We start from the raw sequence: 21,615 nt of genomic DNA, 5'->3' as shown, positions 1-21,615 counted from the left end.
GCCAAAGGGGCCCTTTAGAGTAGTGAGAGAAGATCTTCACCCTGAAACCTACAGCATCCCTTTTCGGCAGGAAGTAGCTAAGAGAATACGCTGTCCCCTTTTCCTTATGAATCAGGGTGAACTCTCTCTCAGGGAGGAGTGATAGGGAATGGCAAAGGACAAACTGACAAAGGAGATGAATCAGAACTGGTTTTGACAAGCACTGTGGCAGTGGGACAATTAAAACTGACTTTCAAGCGGGGGGGAAGAAGAACAAAATGGGGAGGAGGGTAGAGAAAATAGTGCAACAATCAATGGATGAAAATCCAAAATCCCTGTAAATGTTCATTAAGATTAATAAAATTTAATTTAAAAAAGTTATAAATCTCATGAGAGGAGAATGTCCATCTTTTTCCTATAGGGTGGCTGATGGCAGAGAGAGGTTTTTGGGTTAGCGGTTCAACTCCCTACAGACTACACCACAAGAACTGCTATGATCCAAAACTAAAAATCAAACCCATTGCTACTGAGTCAACCAGATACCATTTTGTTCTGTAACTTATAATTTGTCTATGTACCAGAGTCAACTCTGACAGCAATTAAATACACAGATGGCCATAAAAGATCTCTCTATATACCTTGTGCGTACGGAAAAAAGCTTTGTGCTCCATCATTTCTGGATCTTAATTCACTAAGTGAGCATGCATGGCATACCTCCTGTTTTCCAGGAGATGTAGAAATGCAGAGGTAGATACAATCTGACTTTTTGAGGATTCTGCAATCTAATGGCAATCACAGGCACACCACTGGCTGTGATTCACTGTGATTCAGTGCTGTAATATGATAACAATGTGGAAGAAAATGAAGAGGTTGCAATTCTATCTTTAAGCAGCTCTTCTCAAAGCAGATGATGTTTGAGCTGAGGTTTAAAGGATGAGGAGCACACTGAGAAGGCGATAAGGAAAGAGATATAAATAAGAAAAGCTGGGTAATTCATTGTGGCCGACTGTTCTTCAAGTTCTGCTTTTTTCCACCCTCTATTTGCTTGTTAGTTGTAATAGGATTTGGCTCTGTTTCATGGAAATTTTGTGTCAAACACAACACAATTCTGCCTGAACCTGTACCGTCTTCAAATGGGTAGTGTGTTTAAGCCTGTCATTGTAGCTATTATTCAGTGGCTTCCAAACTATACAGTTCATTTTCCAGAACTATAGAGAACAATTTATATTGTAATCCAAAGGATTTAAATTTGCTGACTTTGGGGAGAAGATGAGTCTTTCTTCTTTGTCTTCTTGTTGTTGTTAAATACTGTCAATTCGCGACCCTAGGAACGAAAGTCCTAGACACTTGCGTGCGTGACTCCCATCCTTTTTCCAGGTTCATAGGGTTTCTGGAGGCAAACTATTTACAGAAGTGGATGTCACTCCTGCTTTCAAGCTTGTTTCAACTGGGGAGCACCACCAAACACTGTCCACAGTGGGTAACCGTTATTGCATTTGACACATCAGTGTCGCAACGTTTGGCTTCACAGTGACCACAAGTTACCTCTGTCCAGCAAGTGGAGACACCAGGGCTATACGACCTAGAAGACTTTGCTTGGTCTTAGCCTAGAATTTCAGCTGAAACCTGTGTTGCCTTGCTTGCATCTGAAATACCAGGGGCCTCGCTTTCACATCATGGTAACACTGAAGCCATCACAGGACAAGCTGACAGACAGGTGATGACATCCTCCCCAGTTCTAGAGTTTTGGTAGGGCACATAGCTGCTCAGCTGAAGACTGAATTCTCTTTCCCTTGTGCAGTTATGTGTAGCCTTTTGAATACAATGCATATTTACACTGCTGAGTCTTCTGCTTAAAGAATGCCTATGTATCCATTAACAAGGCCAGCGGTTGATTATGGAACATCAATTGCTCATATACAAGTACAAATTGAAGCTGAAAAAAATGGAAACAAGTCCATGAGAGTTCAACTATGACTTTGTGCATATCTCATGTGCATTTAAAACCATCTTAATAATATAGTTGATATATTAAATCCTAATAGCAGAAGACCAGACCAGTGATGGGATGATGTCAAGGACATCATACATAAAGAAAGCAAAAGGTCATTACAAAGTCAGGGAAGAAAGAAAAAACCAAAATGGGTTTCAGAAAAGACTCAAACTTTCTCCTGAACAAAGAAAAAAGAAAGGAAAATGAATAAATGATGAAGAGAATGGAACAGAATATTTCAAAGGGCAGCTTTAGAAGGCAAAGCAAAGTACTATAACAAAATGTGCAAAGACAAACCGAAAAAGAAAGAACATGCTTAGAATATATCAAGCTGAAAGAATTGAAGAACAAATTCAAGCCTTGAGGTACAATACTGAAGGATTCTATGGGAAGAATACTGAATGATTCTGGAAGCATCAAAAGCTGGAAGGAATTTAAAAAGGATGGCTGCCAAAGGAACAAAACAACTGATCTAAGCACAAGTGCAACCAACATACTCCTTAGAGGAAGGGCAGTGAAAATTTGTTCATACACTTTGGCATGTTATCAAAAGGGGGTCAGTCTTTGGGAAAGAACAGCATGCTTGGAAAAGTAGAGGGCCAGGGAAGGAAAGAAGACCTTTAATGAGAGATTAACACAGTAATCATGACAATGGGCTTCAGCATGGCAGAGACTGTGAGGATGATGGAGGATTTGACAAGGTCTCAATCTGTTGTGCATAGAGTAACTATGAGTCAGAGTCATCCTGACAGCATTTAGCAACAACACATATACATGTGGCCATAAATATTATTGGAGACCATCACCATTAATAAAGCATCATCTGTAAGCTGTGCTGCAATCCCGAAATAATGTGATTCAAAGCCAACAGTTGCTCCATGGAAGAAGGATAGTCAATCTCCTCCCGTGTAAGTAACTGATTCTGAAAACCTGCTGGATGGTCAGCTATGGGTTGGTTCCAATTCTATGGTACACAACAACAACAACATAACAGGATAACAGAAAGATGGAAGAGAGAAGGGGTCAATAGGTATCAAATCAAAGCTAAGATGTAGAGAGTTAGCCCATAGCCTGTGATGGCAGAAACGTAACTTGTTCCCATAGAGCCAGGTACAATAGACTACCAGGAAGATTTTCCCTTGAGTAATTAGGGGATACAAGAAAAAATGAAACTCTAAGTTTCCCTGCCTCCAGGTCTTTCCATGCTCTATCCCTTCCAGCTGGGTCTCTTCTCACAAGCCTTATCTGATCTCTCCAGAAAAGTTCATGATTACATGTTCTTATCACACTCTGTATTTCTCCCTGGAAGTTTTGTGTCCAGTATTTGTCAGTATGTCAAGTCCTGATGGTCTTGATAGATTTTTCTTATAAACTCCATGAGTGAAAGGATGATTTTTTTTGTATGTGTTTAATACTGAATCCTTAGCACGTATCATGGAACTAATATAAACATTTATTAATTGGAGCTCTAGTGGCTTAGTGATTGTGCTGTCAACTCAAAAGTTCACAGTTCAGGGGGCTCTGGTGGCCTAGTGGCAAGAAGCGGCACTGCAAGCCCAGAGGTACAAGGTTCGTGTCCACCAGATGCTCTGCTGGAGAAGGAGGGGCAATCTCCTCCTGTACCAGTCAGATCTGATTTGATGGTACATGCACAAAAAATAATAAAATAAAAAAAAATTTTTTAAAAAGTTCACAGTTCAAATCTACCAGCTGATTCACAGGGGACAGATAGGCAATATCCAACAGTCTATGTGATTTACTGCCTCTGAAAACCCACTAGAGGGCCAACTATGGGTCAGTTCTGACTCAATAGTTGTTATTCTTGTGAACTGTCATGTCAGAACCAACTAGTAGGTGACCCTGTAGAGGGTTTTCAGAGGTAGTAAACTGCACACAAGACTGCCCATCTTTCTGGCTCAGAGCTGCTGGTGGCTTCGAAGTGCATACCTTTGAGTTGCCAGGAAAACTCCTTACTGCAATGCCACCAGAGCTGCCTGACTTGATGTTACACACAGAATATAAATATTTTCTGTTGTTGTTAAGTACATAGCTGACTCTCCAGTGGGTCACACAGGAAAAGATTGTGCAACCTTCTTCTTCAGTGCAGCTGGTGGATTCAAACTGCTTGCCTTTGTGATTGTAGCACAACGTCTTACCTCTAGGCCATCAGAGCTCCCTATGTAAATATTAGTACTAGTAAATGTCTGTGGAAGGAAATAGGACGGAAGGGAAGGAGAGGGAATGAGGAAGATTAAAGGAACATACTTTTATCACTTAAAAGGAACAAAAAACTCATAGAAAAGCTTCTCTAAGAAAGAAGACAGATCAAAGCCAACACAGCATGCACTAAATTGTTGCATCTATCTCCTTAGCTGAGGATCTGAGCACCAAAACAAGTCACCAAGGAATAACAGCACCTTAAGAGAGTGAGTGCCAAGTCATGAGCCCACATGGTTTGCAGATGTCATTAAAATTGGTATTCTGTGTCCTTCGTGATCTTCTGGACAACAGGACATTTCCTCTGACGTACAGACTTGGACAGCTGGTTGCGAACTCGGGAGCTTGTGGGCATGTGGGCATGCTCTGAATACCACATGAGAGAAACTTCACCAACAGAAAGCACAGCTGAAGCCTGTGATAGACTTTGGCCAAGTCACATCACCCTTCAGAGTCTTAAAGGGGATTATTGTTGTGTTGTTGTTGTTGTTGTCGTCATGTACCTTCAAGTTGGAAGCAACTCAATAGTTTTGAAAACCCCACTGAGTTTTCAAAGACAGTGAATTACAAGGTAGGTGATTACCCATCTTTCTCCCATAGAGAAGCTGGTGGATTCAAACCATGTGCTTTGGAGTTAGCAGCACAACTCCTTACCACTAAGCCACCAGAGCTGGTTGCCCTTATTAAAATAAACCAAAATGATTTCTGAGAGCTAAGCAAAGAACTCCAAAGGAGTCTCCGCAAAGACCCCCACTTGCTGGTTTACGCTTGAAGTGTTTGCTTTTCTCACTGTAACTAGTTAAAGATTTTCTCCTTTATAACTAGAACCTAATCATAGACTGCTGCCCACCTTCAACTTTGCTGAAATAGGCCAACACTGAAATTTAACAAAATAACTATAAAAGTAAAACCCCTACTCTAAACCTTGAAAAAGCAAGAAAAAATGACATCAAAATTGTCTCATTTCAGTCTCAGATGTTTGATGTCAAATATACTTGAAAAAGTCACATTGAGGAAGGAATTTCTTCACTCCGCTCCACAAAGAATGGACTTATACAGGCTCATAATAAATTTACTGTGTTAATATGGGAACAACATGCTTACAGCAAACCAGAAGTGGCTGCTTTCCACATGCCCTAATTCTTGTCTTGACAAAGGAAAAAATACCATTACAGATCTTGTGAATAGTAATTTGCCTCTACTGTTCTTATCTTAAGCATAAAATTGCGAATGGCAAGCATTTGGGTAATAGTCATAATGACATTCCTCTTTGAATTTACACTTGAATGCAAAGTTTGTTTACAAACAGCTGCATTTGCACTGTAAATGAAATGTCTCCTAACAAAACCTCATATAGCTTGCTCATGCCAGAATGCAAATAAAACATTATGTGTTTGTGTGTATATAAATGTGGAATATTCAAATTAATACATGATGGTTTTATTAATATTAGTAGTAATTGCAGTATCATCCCAGCATAATCACTTGGTTTTCTAGTCTGGTGGCCCAGTGTTTAAGCTCTAAGCACCTAACCAAAAAATTGGAGGTTCAAACTTCCCAGCTTCTCTGTGGAAGAAAGATGTAGCAATCTGCTTCTGTAGAGATTATAGCCATGAAAGGCCTGTGGGACTGGTCTACGGTCATCATTTCAGGGTTGGTATGAGCCAATAACAACTCAACGGCAATGCATTTGGTTCTTCTCGTTTTGTCTATCAGTCTTAGCTGAGGTTTGCTTGTTTGTTTTGTTTTGTTTCTAATTACTTGTTACCTTTTCTACCACATTCTTCTGGCCTCAAGAAAGATAAAACCAAGAAGAGGGAGAAAATTGAAGACAAAGATTGTTAAGTGCTTTGCTTCCTTTCTGCAGACCCTGCTCAAGTCTAATCAGATGAAGATGCATATCATTCCGAGGTTCAGATCCACATATAAGCCCAACCATACAAGAACCCAGCATTCCCTACCAAGTGCACAGTGCAGAGCCCACGATGTTGGCTCTGCAGACACAGGTCAGTGGCTGACACTCATGTCCAGGCTGATTCAGCACACACTGATCCTGACAAAGACCATTCTGCAATGTCTAATTGTTAGCCTTCTTCAGAAAAGGATGTGTACACCAAATCCTCGGGGACACAAGTGTGGGCATCACTCTTCTTTATTGTGTGTCTCCCTAGATTTACAACAGTGGTCTACTTGGTCAAGAAGAATCTCAATGGGACAACCAGTAGTGGGGAAAATGGAAAAGCGCTATTTCCTCTACACAGGTGACTATGTCTAGAATGAGCATGCCATGCACTCGCTTCATGCACAATCCCCAGAACTACTGGAGGCACTTTCTAGATACCCTGGCAGGGAACACGGGGTTAGAGGGAAAGCTTCCATTTCTGGCATGATTCATTGTACATGTTTGGCACCTAGCAGATGCTTCATACACATGAGAGAAAAAATTTGATATTTTCACTTCACTAGAAGCATCCAGAGACTCACAGAGATAACACTGAGGCTTATTCATGTCACGGGAGTTCTGGTAACCTAGTCCATAGGGAATCGTGTGTGCACCCCTGTCGAGTGGTTCTAACTCACCAGTGGCTTGGCAGGAGAAAGATTGGAAAGCTCTTTCCATGTTATTTACAGTCTCTCAAAAATCCACTGGAGAGTCAACTCTGAGTCAGATCCAACTGGACACCAGTAAGTGAGTGGGGCCATGTCACTGTGTGTGTGTGTGTGTGTGTGTGTGTGTGTGTGTGTGTGTGTGTGTGTAAGAATAATAGACTAAGGCTTTAGAAAAACTCACCCCACACCTCCCAACAGCAAGTACAAACACAATCCGTTTTACCAACCAACAAGATACCTCGTGACCTGTCTTTCTCTTGGAAAGTGCTCAGAAATAAGAAGCACGCTCATACTTAGAAAAATCAGTTTTGATTTGCTACATCCTTCCCTCAATGGAAGGGGACACGGAATAGAAAGGGGCGTGATGGGAAATGAGAATTGTGGGCTGGGGAAGAAATGCCCGGCATTGGTGGAGCTAGCTTACCGGCCGGCGAGCAGCAAGGACAGTCGGTTGATGGGTGTCTCGCCCTCCACAGCATAGTTCTGCTCAGTAGCCAGCGCCAAGACCTGCTTCTCACAGCAGTGAATAATCTCCTTGTACGACTGCAAGGGCACTTGCAGGGGCAGGCACAGAGTCTTGTAGAGGAGGTCGAAGTCCTTGGGGAGAGTGTCCTCTCGCAGGCGGTACACCAGGTGTGCCAGCTGGAGCAGGCAGGCCACCGCCAGCAGGGAGCTCCCAAGGACGATGTCCAGACCACAGGCCTTGAACCAGCCCCACAGCGCGTAGCAAACATAGCCCGTGCCCAGGAATCCAAAGAGGTAGAAGCAGCCATACACCCCACTGCCCCCCATGAAGCCCAGGAGCAAGATGCAGTTGGCCAGGTGGTAGAGGGGCTCTTCCATATCCTGCCTCCAGCCAGCACACACTGGCCTCTGCAAGAGGAGCTGGCCCACCGTACTGCTGTTGCCACTCATCTTTAGGGCACCTCGGAGGCTTGCTGAGCTCTGAAGCTGCCTTCACAGAGGAGGACACTCAGAAAAAGTGTTGTCTGTCTTTTCACCTCCGGCTTCTCCTCACCAACTCCTTTCTCGGGAGGAATGCTTCCTGTGGTTTTGGGAATAAATGACAGAACATAGTACACTTCATCGAGAATTTTAAAGTTTCTCCTTCTCTCTCTTCTGTCTCTCTTTCTTCCTCAGCAAGGCTCTGATTCTCCTCACAGAGCTCTGTCAGGCTTCCTTGGCTCAAGTCTTCTTCAGACAGTCTTCATATTTGGCTCTTAGCAGAAAAATTTAACTTTCCCAAGAAAAGGTAGACCGTGAGACTGAAAGCTTTGGTGGAGCATGCGATGAAATGACCACATCCTGCTCTGTGTTGTCCCTGGGGTGAATGAAGAGAGGCCAGGGCAGGAGGCACACTTGTGTTCCATTTGGAATGTGTCTCTCTTGGCACCGGAAGGAAGGGTGACCCCAGATGGATACCATGTTTGGAATTGGAATCCAAGAGGTACTGCCAGTGAGAAAAAACAGGCCAGGCTCACAGACAGGCTGGCAGAGTACTTAACATACCTCCCAAGGGGACAAGATAAGACCTCAGGACAAGAGAGACAGGCAAGGGAGGGACCAAGGAAAAGAGAGCAAAGCATTTATCAGCTCAGGCAGGACAATGTCCAGAGTTCCCTGCAGACCAGTCCAGAAGGCTCTCTGAGGTAGGAGAGCACATTTAATTGGAAAAATATGAGACACTCAGAAAACAATCCTCACAGTGAAAACTGGAAAATCCCTCTAAAGCCGTTGTTGAGTCACATTGCAAATATCATTAGGGATTTAAGTAACACCCATTAAACAAAAGCACTTGTGCAAAAAGCAACTCTTTGTCTCTAAGCTGATTTTCCCCTGCACATGGCTGTTTCTGTTGTGTTGTTGTTAGGTGCCCTTGAGTGAATCCGATTTATATGACGGAGTACAGCTGCCCAAAGGCTTTTCTGAGCGATGGTTCTCCCTGAAAGGGTTCCAACTGCCAGTCTCTCAGATAGTCCCTGAGTTCCTAACCATTGTGCAACCAGGACACCTTAACACTGGATCTACTGATAGTTATTACAATGGAGATTGATTACCCAGATGATCACCCAACCCACTCTATTTCTAAATTATAGATACCATATATAAAGACCTATTAAATAGATAGCTCTAGCCCTGCCAAACCAAATGCCATGAGTTCAAATCCACGAACAGCTCCCTTGAAAGGAAGGTAAAGCAGTCTTGTCCCACTGAGTTTTACAGCTTTGAAAACCTGATAGAGGGTCACATCAAGAGTATGAAATAAAAAAAAAAAAGAGTATGAAATAATAATGAGAAATATATCTATTGTGCTTCTACTTGCATGTTTGTTTGGGGTTTTTTTAATGGTGAATTAGCATATTTGTTGATAAAATGGGTGTCCTATTTTGACATACACTTTTCTTGCAATAAAATTTAATTGAACTCACTGTCATAGAGTCGATTACAACTGATAGAGATGCCCTCATTGGATTTCCATGGCTGTAAATCTTAGCAGAAGGAGACTGTCTATCTTTTCTGGCAGGGCCACTGGTGGATTTGAACTGCTGGAGACACTCATCATTTTGGTGGGCAGTGCAGCACGCTATGGACTCTGCCACCAAAGCTCATTTCCCCTCCTTGCTATGTCTGGTTAAAATGAACCTGAGACTAGAAATTTTCAAATACACTCCATTTTCAAATCTATTTAGCAAATATTATTGAATACTTATTATTAGGTAAAAAGGGGAGTCCTGGTGGCCTGGTGGCAAGACGTTGTGCTGCAACTCCAAAGGCCAACAGTTTGAAACCACTGGCTGCCCCATGGGAGAAGGACGGGCAGTCCCTGCCCGTGTGATTTACTGCCTGTGAAAACCACAGCTAAGTCAGTTTCTGAGTTAGCTATGAATTAGTTTTGAGTTGAGAGTACATAACAGCAACAATAACATATTATTATTAGGCAAGCACTTGGGAATCAGAGATACAATAGTCCATGCCGTTGAGGAGCTCTCATTCTATTGAGGGGAAGACAGCCAGCAAATGACAATTGAGTGGGAAGTACACTAATTGAGTTACACTTAAATAAAAAGTTAATGCCATTCTAGAAGGAGGGGAGGAAACAGGGAGGGAAAATGTAAGAAGAGCTAATATTTTTATTAATATGTTTATCATTCACATGTTTTGTGTTTCATACAGGACATTGTGTTTTATAAAGTCTTTCATTTACAATGTATCTTGTTCAGCTATATTATGGGGGGTTTCTCCCCTTAAAATAATCTTTTTGACTAACAACTACTTTGGTGAAAGTGTGTAAGCCAGCTACTTCATGCCTCCTGCCCTGTTATCCCCCTTTTAGATAGCTAATGTCTGATTTACCCATCCCTAACAAACAAGTTCTCTGAGGGAACGGGTAAGTCTCTTTTGTTGAAGGATTCTCTGTTCAACTAGGAAACTTTAAACATCTGCATCTATAAGCAAAATCCAGTTCACAGCAAGCCATCCGGTTGCATCAATCGACATTAGCTGACGGCCTGGATCATCTTCTCTTCATCCAGTTGCATTATGGTCAACTCATCCCCAGCCATATGTGATTAGGTTCAAGTGGGCATCAGCTGTAAGCTCAAGAGCCCATACTTCTCCCTGCAGTCCAGACCTGTTGGTCTCCTTACTCAGCCCTAGCCCCCACTTGGGGCTCAATCAACTGAACAATCTAGGGGTCCTCATAACTCCCCACTAAATGAAGCTAATGTTTGATTTGAAGTTTAGAGGTTGAGTTCACCAGCTAGGCAGGAGAAAAGCATTTCTAGTGGTAGGAACAGCAGAAGCACAGGTTCAGAGGGATGAAAATGTATACCATGGGGGCTTCCTGGTAAGGATTTGTGCACCCCATTGAAAGGCAATGTAGTTTGAAACACTAGCTACTCCACAGGAGAAAGATGAATAATTTTCTCTCTTGTGATTTACAAGCCTCTGAAAATACTGGAAGGTGAAAAAAAAAGTTAAAGGATCAACTACAGTACAAAACGATAGTTGAAGAAAGCCAGTATGTTTCTATTTCATTGAAAGCAACTAGTCAACAAATACACACCTTTCCCCTTTCATTCTTTTTCTAATTTTTAAAAAATTTTTAATTAATATTTTATGTGTGTACTGTCAAATTGGATCTGACTGGTACAGGAGGAGATTGTCCCTCCTTCTCCAGCAGAGCAGCTGGTGGATTCAAACTGCTCACCTCTAAGACTGCAGTGCAGCTTCTTGCCACTAGGCCACCAGAGCTTGCCTTTTCTTACATTCTAAAGTTGTTGTTGTTGTTGTTGTGTACCGTCCAAAGGGAACCAACGCATAGCTGACCCTCCAGCAGGTTTTCAATCAAATGGGAGGAGATTGCTGATCCTTTTCCCACAAAGCAGCTGGTGGATTCGAACTGCATGCCTTGGGGATTGCAGCTCAGCTTCTACTAAAGTTAAGGGAGAAGGGAGAAATTCCATCTGGCCTTCACTGTAGGCAATGGTTTGGACATGATGACAGTGGAGTTTGGGTGTCATTTTTATGTAAATAACATACTATCCAGTTGTTATGAGTTACAAGCATCTCGATGGCACATAACATCTAGTGTTTTGCAAACCATATAATTCTCTTTCCAATTATCCTGTTTAGAGCCCATATGCTTGTGCCTATTACTTACGTAGGTGCATTCTCTATTGAAAAATATTATTTCCATATGCTTTTGTTACCTGGCTGACTCTCAACCAGCCCACACACTTTTACAAGCAGCAGCTGTTCAATTTATCAGGAACCGTGTGAATTCCCAGAGAAATTGCCCCTGCCAGCTATGAGCAAGAAAGTCAGAGGCACAGAAACAAAGAAGCAACCAAGGTTTGTCCCAAGCTAAAATTTCAAAGCAGATGATCTCTCCCCGTAAGCCTGCCGAATGGCCTGGCTGACCCTTTACTGTTCACCTACACAGCTGCCCAGGCTGAGTTCAACTTGTCAATCCCTGCATGTGCTGCTCTGAGGAGAAGGTACTAGGAGCTACTAAAAGCTTCATAACAGAACACATCTATTTTTTTAATAGTTTTTTAAAAAGATTTTATTTTATACTGATTTACATATAAAGTTCATATACATTATTTTTCACACCAAACCTTTCGCCTTTCCTTTACCAATCTTTCTCTCTCTCTCTACTCATCAAATTATGAAACCCCACGTTTAAGCCACCCCAACCCTTCGTGGGGACCTATTTTTTTAAATGGAAAAATCAAGTTTAAAAAAAAAATCTGCTCAAGGCCATTGAGTTAATGTGTAATTATTGTTGTTAGGTACTATGGATTCCAAACCAACCCATAGCTGACCCTCCCCTCTGGTGGGTTTTCAGAGGCAGTTGATTCAAACTGCATGCCTTTGAGAGGGACCTCTCCAGAGTACTGAAGAGCAACAATGTCAATCTGGAGACCAAAGATGTGTCTGATCCAAGCCAGGACCTTCACAATTTTACATCAGAAAGCTGGACAATGACTAAGGATGATAGAAAGATAATTGATGTCCTTGAGTTATGGTGCTGGAGAAGAGTACTGAATATACTGTGGACTGCTAGGAGAACAAACAGGTTCATTCTGGAGAGGGTGAGACCAGGCTTCTCATTGGAGGCAAGGATTCTGAAGCTCCATCTGACATACTTTGGATATGTTGCAAAGAGAAACCAGTCCTTCGAAGAGGACATCATGCTTGGAAAGACGGAGGGATAGCACAGGAAGGGAAGACCCTCTAAGAGATGGATTGACTCAATGACTCTGGTAATGGAAGTACGTGTGTCAGAGACAATGAGGTTAACTCTGGATAGAACAGGGTTCAGAGCTATTTTACACAGGGTCGCTATGAGTTGCAAGCGACTCTACAGCACATAACAACAACACCAACCCATAGCTGACCCTTCAGTAAGTTTTCAAAAGAAGTTAGTGGCACAAGAGAGAATTACCCATATTTCTCCCATACAGCAGCTAGCAGATTCAAACCATGTAGCTTTGAGTTGGCAGTGTCATTCCTTACCACCAGAGATCCCTCAACAGATGTGCTCATTTACTCATACAGGGATATGTGAATATGCTACACTGGTTGCATATGTGCGAGAACCAAAATGTAAAACCAAGACAAACCTGATGCCATCAAGACGCTGACAATTCATGACATGTCCATGAACCACAAAGTAAAATGGAAGTCCTAGGGCTTCTTGGCTGTAATCTTTATTGAACTAACCACAAGGTCTTTGTGTGTGTGTGTGTGTGTGTGTGTGTGTGTGTGTGTGTGTGGTTTTCCCTGGGAGGATTTGAGCCTCCAACATTTTTGTTAGTCGTTGACCACAAACCAACTATATCTCGGGGAAGAATTGTGAGAGGAATATTTGAGCATAGGTCCTACCCTGATCATGACCTTGACATCTACAGGACGAGACTGTTGATTGGAATACAACAATGGAAAGCTGTATCTTGGTTTTGAGGGTTTTTTAAAATCCAGATCTGGGAAAAGAGATAAGACAAATATTTTGCCCATAAACAAGCAGGTGAAAACATAATAAAGAATATTTGGGAGAGAGAAAAAGTAGGGAAGAGAAACACAATAGTTGTATCATTTTTTGGATCAATTGAATTCAGGACAAACCATGTCCACCAGGGAATGTAAAGATGAGCAATTATCACGTTCATGGAATTTTTGGCCTAACAGGAAAGACAACCCAGAAATAAAAGCAATTCAATAAAATCATATACCCAGGGTTGAAAGGAAGTACTAATGGAGGAATGATTTAGGAAAAACCAATATGTGTACTGATCTAAAAGGATGAGTAAGAATTCCTATGCCTTTGAGCTGTGATGGTGGAGAATGCTGAATATTCTATGAACTGCCAAGAGAACAGATATGTCTTAGAGAAAGTGAAGCCAAAAAAGCTCCTTGGAGGCAAAGATGACAAAGCTTCATCTCACATCCTTTGGACATATTGCTAGAAGTGGCTATTCCTTGGAGAGGGAAGTCATGCTTAGAAAGGTGGAGGGTCAGTGAAAGAAAGGACAACCCTCAACCAGATAAATTGACCCAGTGACTGCAGCAATGAGCTCAAGTACGTTACAGATAGTGAGGTTGGCACAGAATAGGACAGGATTTAGATCTGTTCTTCATAGGGTCACTCTGAGTAGTACTCAATTCAATGGCACCTAACAATGACAACAACAAAAATGTCCCCAGTTAGAGGAAGAGAGCATACCAGGAAAGAAGAACAGATTATGAAATCAAGGCTGGAAACAAAACAAAACAGCATAGTCTAGAAACTGAATGGTTTGGTGTAGGTGAATCAAAGCACCAGGAGAGGCTGGCTAGGGCCAAAGTATAAACTCAGTTGGCTGAAAAGAGCCTCTCCAAGTGTGGTCATGAATTGCTGCTGGACTGCAAATTGTCCATGATGAGAGAAGTATAAATTGAGTGTTTAGACATTTTTATAGCAATTTGACAGAGAAATTTATGACCTATGAATAGCAAAAATGTGGGTCTTGTATACACTGCATGCCTTTCTTAAAAGTGTATGATCTAAGACTTCATTTTGCTACAGAAACTAGGTCTGTTATTAATAATTTGAGAAGCATGGAGTTTGAGATTAATTTTTCATAATATGTTGCTGTTTTTATGTGCTGTTGAACTAATGACTGATAGGACCTTATGAACAATGGATCTGAACTTTGCTCTATCCAGTGCCATCCTTACCATCTGTGATAGACTTGAGCTCATTATGACAATCATTAGGTCAATCCATCTTGTCAAGATTCTTGTTTGCTTATACTGGCCTTCCACCTTTCCAAGCGTGATATATTTTTCCAAGGACTGGCATCACCTAACAACACACTCAAAATATATAAAACTTGACCATCCTTGCCTCAAAAATGTATTTGTTCATTTGGCAGTTCCCAGGACATTCAGGACTCTTCTCTAATACCACAACTCAAAGACATTGATCCTTAATCTGTCATCTTTAGTCCTTCATTGTCTAGCTTTCAGATATAATTGAAATTATCAGACACACCTTAGTCTTTAAATGGCTATTGTAGATCTTTAGCCCTTTGGAGAGGTCTTGATAGCAGATTTTCCCAATGTAACATGTCTTTTGATTTCTTAACCACTAGTACCAAGAGTGATGATTGTGGATCCAGTATGTCTAGTGAACAGAAAATAGGTCATGGGGGCACAGGACCATAAGCTTTTTTTCTGAAAGAGCCAGAGGGAGTGAGGATAGCACAGCTCCTTTCAAGTCCGGAGGAGAAAGCAGACAAGGAGCCCCTACCCCAGCCTCATGGTGCCTCTAGAGCCACACCAGCAGCAAGAGGTTCATTTATTCATCACTGACTCACAGTTGTGGTACCAAGAATGTGGTTTTATTAGAGAAGTAAGTTGGAGAATGGGGGAGGCAAAGAATATCATCCAATTAAAATCTAAGTTTTAGTCCAGCAGTTCCAAGGCACAATTCCTTGATTAGTCCAGGCTCTGGTTTCAGTTCAGCAGTCAAATCCAAATCATTCAGCAAGGATTGCCATAGAGCAGTTATAAGTCAGCATCTCCGTCAAGCATGTGGCATGAACAGCAAAAACCTTTAACTGTGGCCTTTATCTCGGGACTCCTCTGATCACATCTTGCTGCAGTTTCTCCATAGCAATATCATAGTCTCTCCACCACCATCACTAGGATCTCACCACCAAGGTCTCATTCTCAATATGATCTTGCTCCAGTCTCCCCTCCCTTAAGTTTCACTCTTTTCAAGTTTTGCTACTCAGTGTGGGAAGCACTCTTTCTCTTATCCTATTCACATAACTGTTGATGATTTGCAGTTAAGGTAGCTGAAGATCAGAGGGGGTCAAGGTAGCATTTTTTTAAGGCATTTTAGGCTAACACAACATTTAGACTAAAGGTTGACAACCTCAATCTTTTCTCCATCTATCATAAATGTTCCTTATCGGCACAGTGGTAGGGATTTTTGTCTTCTTAATGTTGAAATAGAATCTATATTAAAAGTGATAGCTTTTTATTTTTTGCAGCAAGTGTTTTAAGTTTTCACTTTAAGAAAGCAAAGTTGTTATTTGCATTAATGCCAGTTGTTGATGAGTTTTCCTCCAATCCTGTTGCCACATTCTTCTCCATAAAGTCCAGCTTCTCTAATGATTTGCTCAGTCTAATGATACAGTTTGAACAGGTATGGATAAACGATACAGCCCTGATGTACAGCTTTCTTGATTTTAAACCATGTTCTCTAGTGCTGTCCACACAATAGCTTTTTGGAAGAATTGATGTCTTTGAGCTGTGGTGCTGGAGAAGAGTATTGAATATACCATGGACTGCTAAGGGAACAAACAGGTTTGTTCTGGAGAGGGTGAAGCCAAACTGCTCCTTGGAGGCAACAATTTTGAGGTTTTGTCTGACATACTTTGGGCATGTTACAAGGATGACCAGTCCTTAGAGAGGGACATTATGCTTGGGAGGGTGGAGAGACAGTGCAGGAAAGGAAGACCCTTGGTGAGATGGATTGACTCAGTGTCTGGAGTAATGGAGGTAGGAGTGTTGAAGACAGCAAGGTTGGCTTAGGATAGAGCAGTGCTCAGAGCTGTTGCACGTATGGTTGATATGAGTTGCAAGCAACTCGATGGCACATAAAAAGAACAACATAGGTTTTACATGAACATAATTACATGTTCTGGGATTCCCATTCTTCTCAATGTTAGTCATAGCTTATTGTGATCCACACAGTCAAATGCCTTTGCATAATCAATAGAACACAGATTGACATCCTTCTGGGATTCTCTGCTTTCAACCAACAGCAATGATAGTCCTGGTACCATTGCCTATTCTAAACTCATCTTGAGTTTCTGGCAGTTTTCTGTCAATGTTATAGCCATTTTTTAAAATTCTTCAGCAACATTTTGTTTGCATGTGATATTAATGACATCGTTTGACAATTTCCACATTGTATTGGATCACCTTTTGAGGGAATAGGAACAAATACAGATCTTTCCCAGGCAGTTGGCCATGTAGCTAACTTGTAAATTTCTTGGCACAGACTGGTCAGCATGTCCAGGTTTGCATCTGTTTGTTATCAGGTGCTGCTGAATTGAGTATGATTTAGCAATTCTATGAACGACAGATCTGAAACTTATCCTATCTTGTGCCATCCTTATAATTTCAGAAATACTTGGGTCCAATGCTAAAGTCACTGTGCCAGTCCATTTCATTGAGGAGCGTCTTCTCTTTTTCCTGACCCTCCAACTTTCCAAGCACTATGTCTCTTTCCAAGGAAATAGTCCTTCTTAACTACATGCCCAAAGTATGTGAGACTAAACTTCACTATTTGTGCCTCTAAGCAGCACTGTGGCTGCATTTTCTCCAAGACATTTCTCTTTGTTCCTTTGTCTGTCCATGGAATATTCAGTACCCTCCTCCAATGCCACAATTCAAAGGCATCAATTCTTCTGTCGTTCTTATTTACTGTATTCAGTTGCCTAGCAGGTGATTGAAAAGGCCAACACTTCAATCAAATGCCCCCTTGCTCTTTAAACTGACATCACTGCTATCACCTATATTCCTTCAGTTCTTGGGACCTTATTTTTTTGCCAACACTTAAGAGTTCAGTTTAAACTTCTTCCTTTATTACCATTGATCCTTGTTCACATATTACTTCCTGAGATGCTTTGATGTTAATCAGTTCTTTTTTCGATAGAGACTCTGTGTATTCCTTCCATTTTCTTTTGATGCTTCCTGAATCATTCAAATTTTGCCCATAATATTGTTCAGTATTACAACTCAAACCTTGTATTTGTTTTTAAGTTCTTTCAGCTTGAGAAATGCTGAGTGAGATTTTCCCTTTTTATTTTCTGACTCTAGCTTTTCACGTATTTCATTAGAATACTTTGCTTTGGCTTCTAAAACTGCCCTTTGAAATTTTCTGTTCGGCTCTTTTACTTTGAGAATCCTTTATTTTGGTTTCCCAAAATTTTAGTTTCTTCTGAAATCCACTTTGGTTTTATCTTTCTACTTGGTCTTTTAAATTATCTTTTGTTCTCTTCCTGAATGAGTCCATGTATAGATATTGAAATAGAATAGAGGCATTTCAGGTGTTGGAGACCTATTGTCAAGTTGTCTATCCAGGTATTTTCCCTTTTTCTTTAGTTTATGGAACACTGACTTTGCTTAGGCGATACCTTAAGGTGGGCTCCTTCTCCAGATGCTAGGTTCTGAACTAAGGTTGGTCAAGCCAAGCATGACATTTCATTCCCTTTGACAGCATCTGGTTTAAGGGCAGAGAAATGTGCAAACAGCTGATTTAAGAAATCAAAAGTGATGAACTTGCTTGGCATTTTTTAATCGGAAGGAATTTAAGAACAAATTCAAGCTTCTATTTGCAATACTTACCAATTCTATGAGCAGAGTATTGAATGATCCAGCAAGCACCAAAAGATGGAAAAGTCAGAGTCACTGTACCAAAAGTAATTGGTTGACACAGAATTTCATGAAATAGCATATGATCTGATCAAGAAACAGTGGTGACGACAGGAAAACCAAGCTGCTCCAAAAGAATTGGCAAAAAATAAGGCTCCAGGAACTGATGGGATGCCAATCAAAATATTTCAACAGATATAGCTCTAGACATGCTCATCAGGATGTGCCAAGAAATCTGGAGGACAGCTACCTGGCCAACTTAATAAAAGAGATCCATATTTTATTTCCATTAAAAAAAATATCCAAACAATATCACACACAAGCAAAATCCTGCTGAAGTTTATCCAAAAACAAATGGAACAGTACAACAGAGAACTACAAGAAATACAAGCTGGGTTTAGAAGAGGCTGTTGGCACTAGGGAGATTATAGCCAATGACAGATGGATCTTGGCTGAAAACAGAGTACCAAAGGAATTCCTGTTTTTTACTGACTATGCAAAGGCATTTGACTGTGTGGATCACAACAAATTGTGCCTAATCTTACAAAGAATAGGAATTTCAGAACACTTGATTGTGCTCATGTGTAACCTATACATAGACCAGGCCCTGGCAGACGTCAGAACAGAGCAAGGAAACACTGCATGGTTCAAAATCAGGAAAGGTATGCATCAGGGATGCATTCTGTATCTAAGAACAGATCATTCGAGGGGCTAGAATTTAGGAGGAGTGTGGCATCAGGACTGGAGGAATACTCATCAACAACCTGCATTATACAGATGACACAGACTTGCTCACCAAAACCAGAGGACCTGAGGTGTTTGCTGCAGATCAAGGACTATAGTCTTCAATATGGATTGAAGGTCAACATGAAGATGACAAAAATTCTCACCAGAAGAGATTGAGGTGTTAAGAATTTCCACTTTCTCAGGTCTACCATTAACACTCTTGGCACCAGCAGTCAGGAAAGCAAGAGATTAATTGAATTAAGAAAATCTGTCAGGGACCTCTCCATAATGCTAAAGAGCAACGATGTCAGTTTGGAATCCAAGGTGCGCACCCGATCCAAGCCATGGAATTAGCAATTACTTGCTATGCATCAAGAGAGCTGGACAATGAATAAAGATGACAGAAGAATCAATGCCTTTGAGTTGTGGTGCTGGAGAAAAGTACTGAATATATAGACTAGCCAGAGAACAAGCAGTTCTGTCCTGAAAAAGGTGAAACCAGGTTGCTCCTTGGACTCACAGGTTTTGAAGCTCTTTCTCACATACTTTGGGCATGTTGCCAGGAGGATTAGTCCCCGGAGGACATTGTGGTTGGAAGGGTAAATACAATGTGGGGATTCTAGTTTTCCTACTGGCCTCAAATCAGACCTGTCCAAGGCATGGTTATCCTAAACTAGGACGTATCTAGGAACGTGGCCTTTATCTCATCAACTCTCCATGTCAAATTGGACCAAGATAACTATTTATAGGGAAATGGTGTGGATGTTATTATTAATGGCAGGGGCTTTAACAAAGAAGGTATGTCAGATTGGGGTGGTTTCTTAATTTCTCAAGTATCAGTAGACGATATAGTGACTATTAACAATGGGCTCAAGCATATCAGAGATAATAAAGATGGCATAGGATAGGGCAGACCCACTGTTCCGTCACTGAGTCATAGCTCACTAGACTCTCTTACTATCATTAGTACAGAAATACTGCAGACTGTTTTGCTAAGTGCTGTTGCATTAGGTCCAACTCATTGTGACTCTATATACAAAACCCTAATACTGCTCCATCCTCACAATCTGCTGTGCTTAAATTGTTACAGTCACTGTATCAATCGATCCAACTTGAGGCACATCACTGTTTGGAAAGCTTAAACACTAGGCTGGGCAGAGGTTCTTCTGAGCTGAGTTTTAACTGAAGCAAATGTCAAAAAGTTTTTTACAAATTGGGCTGTTAACTGAAAGGTCATCCACTGGCATTGACATTGGAATGTGGGAGAAGAGGCTGTTAAAATTTTGAGTCTGTATCAATTGTCAGCAGTTAAGTTTGGTTTTAGCGTAAGAGTTTAGGAAATAAGGCACTTTCAGATCTGGTGGTATTCCTCTGAAACCCTGAAAACATGCATAGTCTCTGGTCTATTCTTAGAATGTTTGTAATAACTTTCCCATAAGCCTCCACTGCAATGTAACCCCACCAGCCAAAAGTGAAAAGAAATATGTATATATGCAGACAATACTGCAAAAAAGAAAAAAATAAAGAGAAAAAAAGAAAATATATTGCAAAAAGAACCCCCAAAAGTATTCTTAATGGAAACTACTAGGATTTCAAGTAACTCTTTTTTTCAACCTCATTGCTATCAAATTGGAACTGATGCAAATCTAGCTTTCCATTGGATTTTCTTTTTTACACGGTTTGAGGTTTTTAATTTTTACAAAATCTGTGCTGGCTGAGCTTCCGGTTACAGCAACAATTCAGGCAGCAAATGGGTGGGATTATCTGCTGGTCCCCGGCTGAGAAAGAGGTTTCATGCCAATAGCTGCAACTCCTCTCAGCTCCCAGTCAATGCTCACATGGCTCAGGCAGGGGGAGGAAGAGGAAAAATTTGAGGAAGCTCCTGAGGCTCAGTCAGACACTGCTTGCTTTGCCTTTATCCCCTTTCTTTTCCCTTCCCAGGGTGACTGGCCAGGGGCAGAGCAGAGAGGCCCAGGAGTAGTTGAAGTGTAGATGAGACACAGCACCAAGGGGAAGAGGCCTTTGGCCCCAGATGGGGAGAGACCTAGCCCTCTCCCCAGTCACTCCCCACTGAGTTCACAGCACAGAAAACACCTCTAGTCCAGCAACTCCACGTGGAGGTGTATGGAGTCCAGGATTCAAAGGAGCAGGTGGGTGAGAGTGGTCAGGGGCAGTGAAGACAACAGCAGGCTCAGGTGGGGAGACGGCAGAAACTTCCTCCTACCCATGGGACAAGACAATGGGACGACTGATATTGCTACTGGTGGTCATGGCATTCAGCTCCCACCTGATATCATGGGGCAGACAGGACTGGTCCAGGTTATACTGAAACACGGACAGTTTGCACAGGGTCTTTAGAGTAGGGCTGAAGTCCAAAATGTGCAAGTCAGAATGATCTACGAGGTCAAATTCATCTCCCAGGCCCTCCTCAGGAGAAGGACTGGTACCCCCAAAGAGGACAATTTTGTCACCAGCAATACAGCAACACTGGCGCCGATGGGGACAGGGCCCCTTCCCCTTTGGTTCAATCTTCTTCCAAGTAAAGGTCACAGTGTTAAACTTCCAGAGGTCATGGAAATGCCGATTCAGTCTTGCATTATAGCCCCCAAAGATGTACAGCTCTCCATTATATCTGAACGCTGAGTGGCTCC

General features: G+C 41.6%; 1 protein-coding gene and 1 pseudogene across 1 annotated transcript in view; both read right to left on the bottom strand.

The window, feature by feature from the left end:
• Positions 1 to 7,714, bottom strand: part of POPDC2 (popeye domain containing 2) — a 37,174-nt gene extending 29,460 nt beyond the window's left edge. The window contains exon 1 of the mRNA XM_006884258.1: positions 7,224 to 7,714. Within this exon, the coding sequence (XP_006884320.1) occupies positions 7,224 to 7,714 (491 nt within the window). The remainder of the gene's footprint in view (positions 1 to 7,223) is intronic.
• A 13,470-nt stretch (positions 7,715 to 21,184) lies between these two features.
• Positions 21,185 to 21,615, bottom strand: part of LOC102846479 — a 1,159-nt pseudogene continuing 728 nt past the window's right edge.

This window comes from Elephantulus edwardii, unplaced genomic scaffold (assembly GCF_000299155.1).
Source record: "Elephantulus edwardii isolate Elephantulus edwardi_28Jun2011 unplaced genomic scaffold, EleEdw1.0 scaffold00032, whole genome shotgun sequence".
In the NCBI taxonomy this organism is placed as follows: domain Eukaryota; kingdom Metazoa; phylum Chordata; class Mammalia; order Macroscelidea; family Macroscelididae; genus Elephantulus; species Elephantulus edwardii.
Note: the sequence above shows the minus strand (reverse complement) of the source record. Positions and strands in the feature narration are given on the sequence as shown.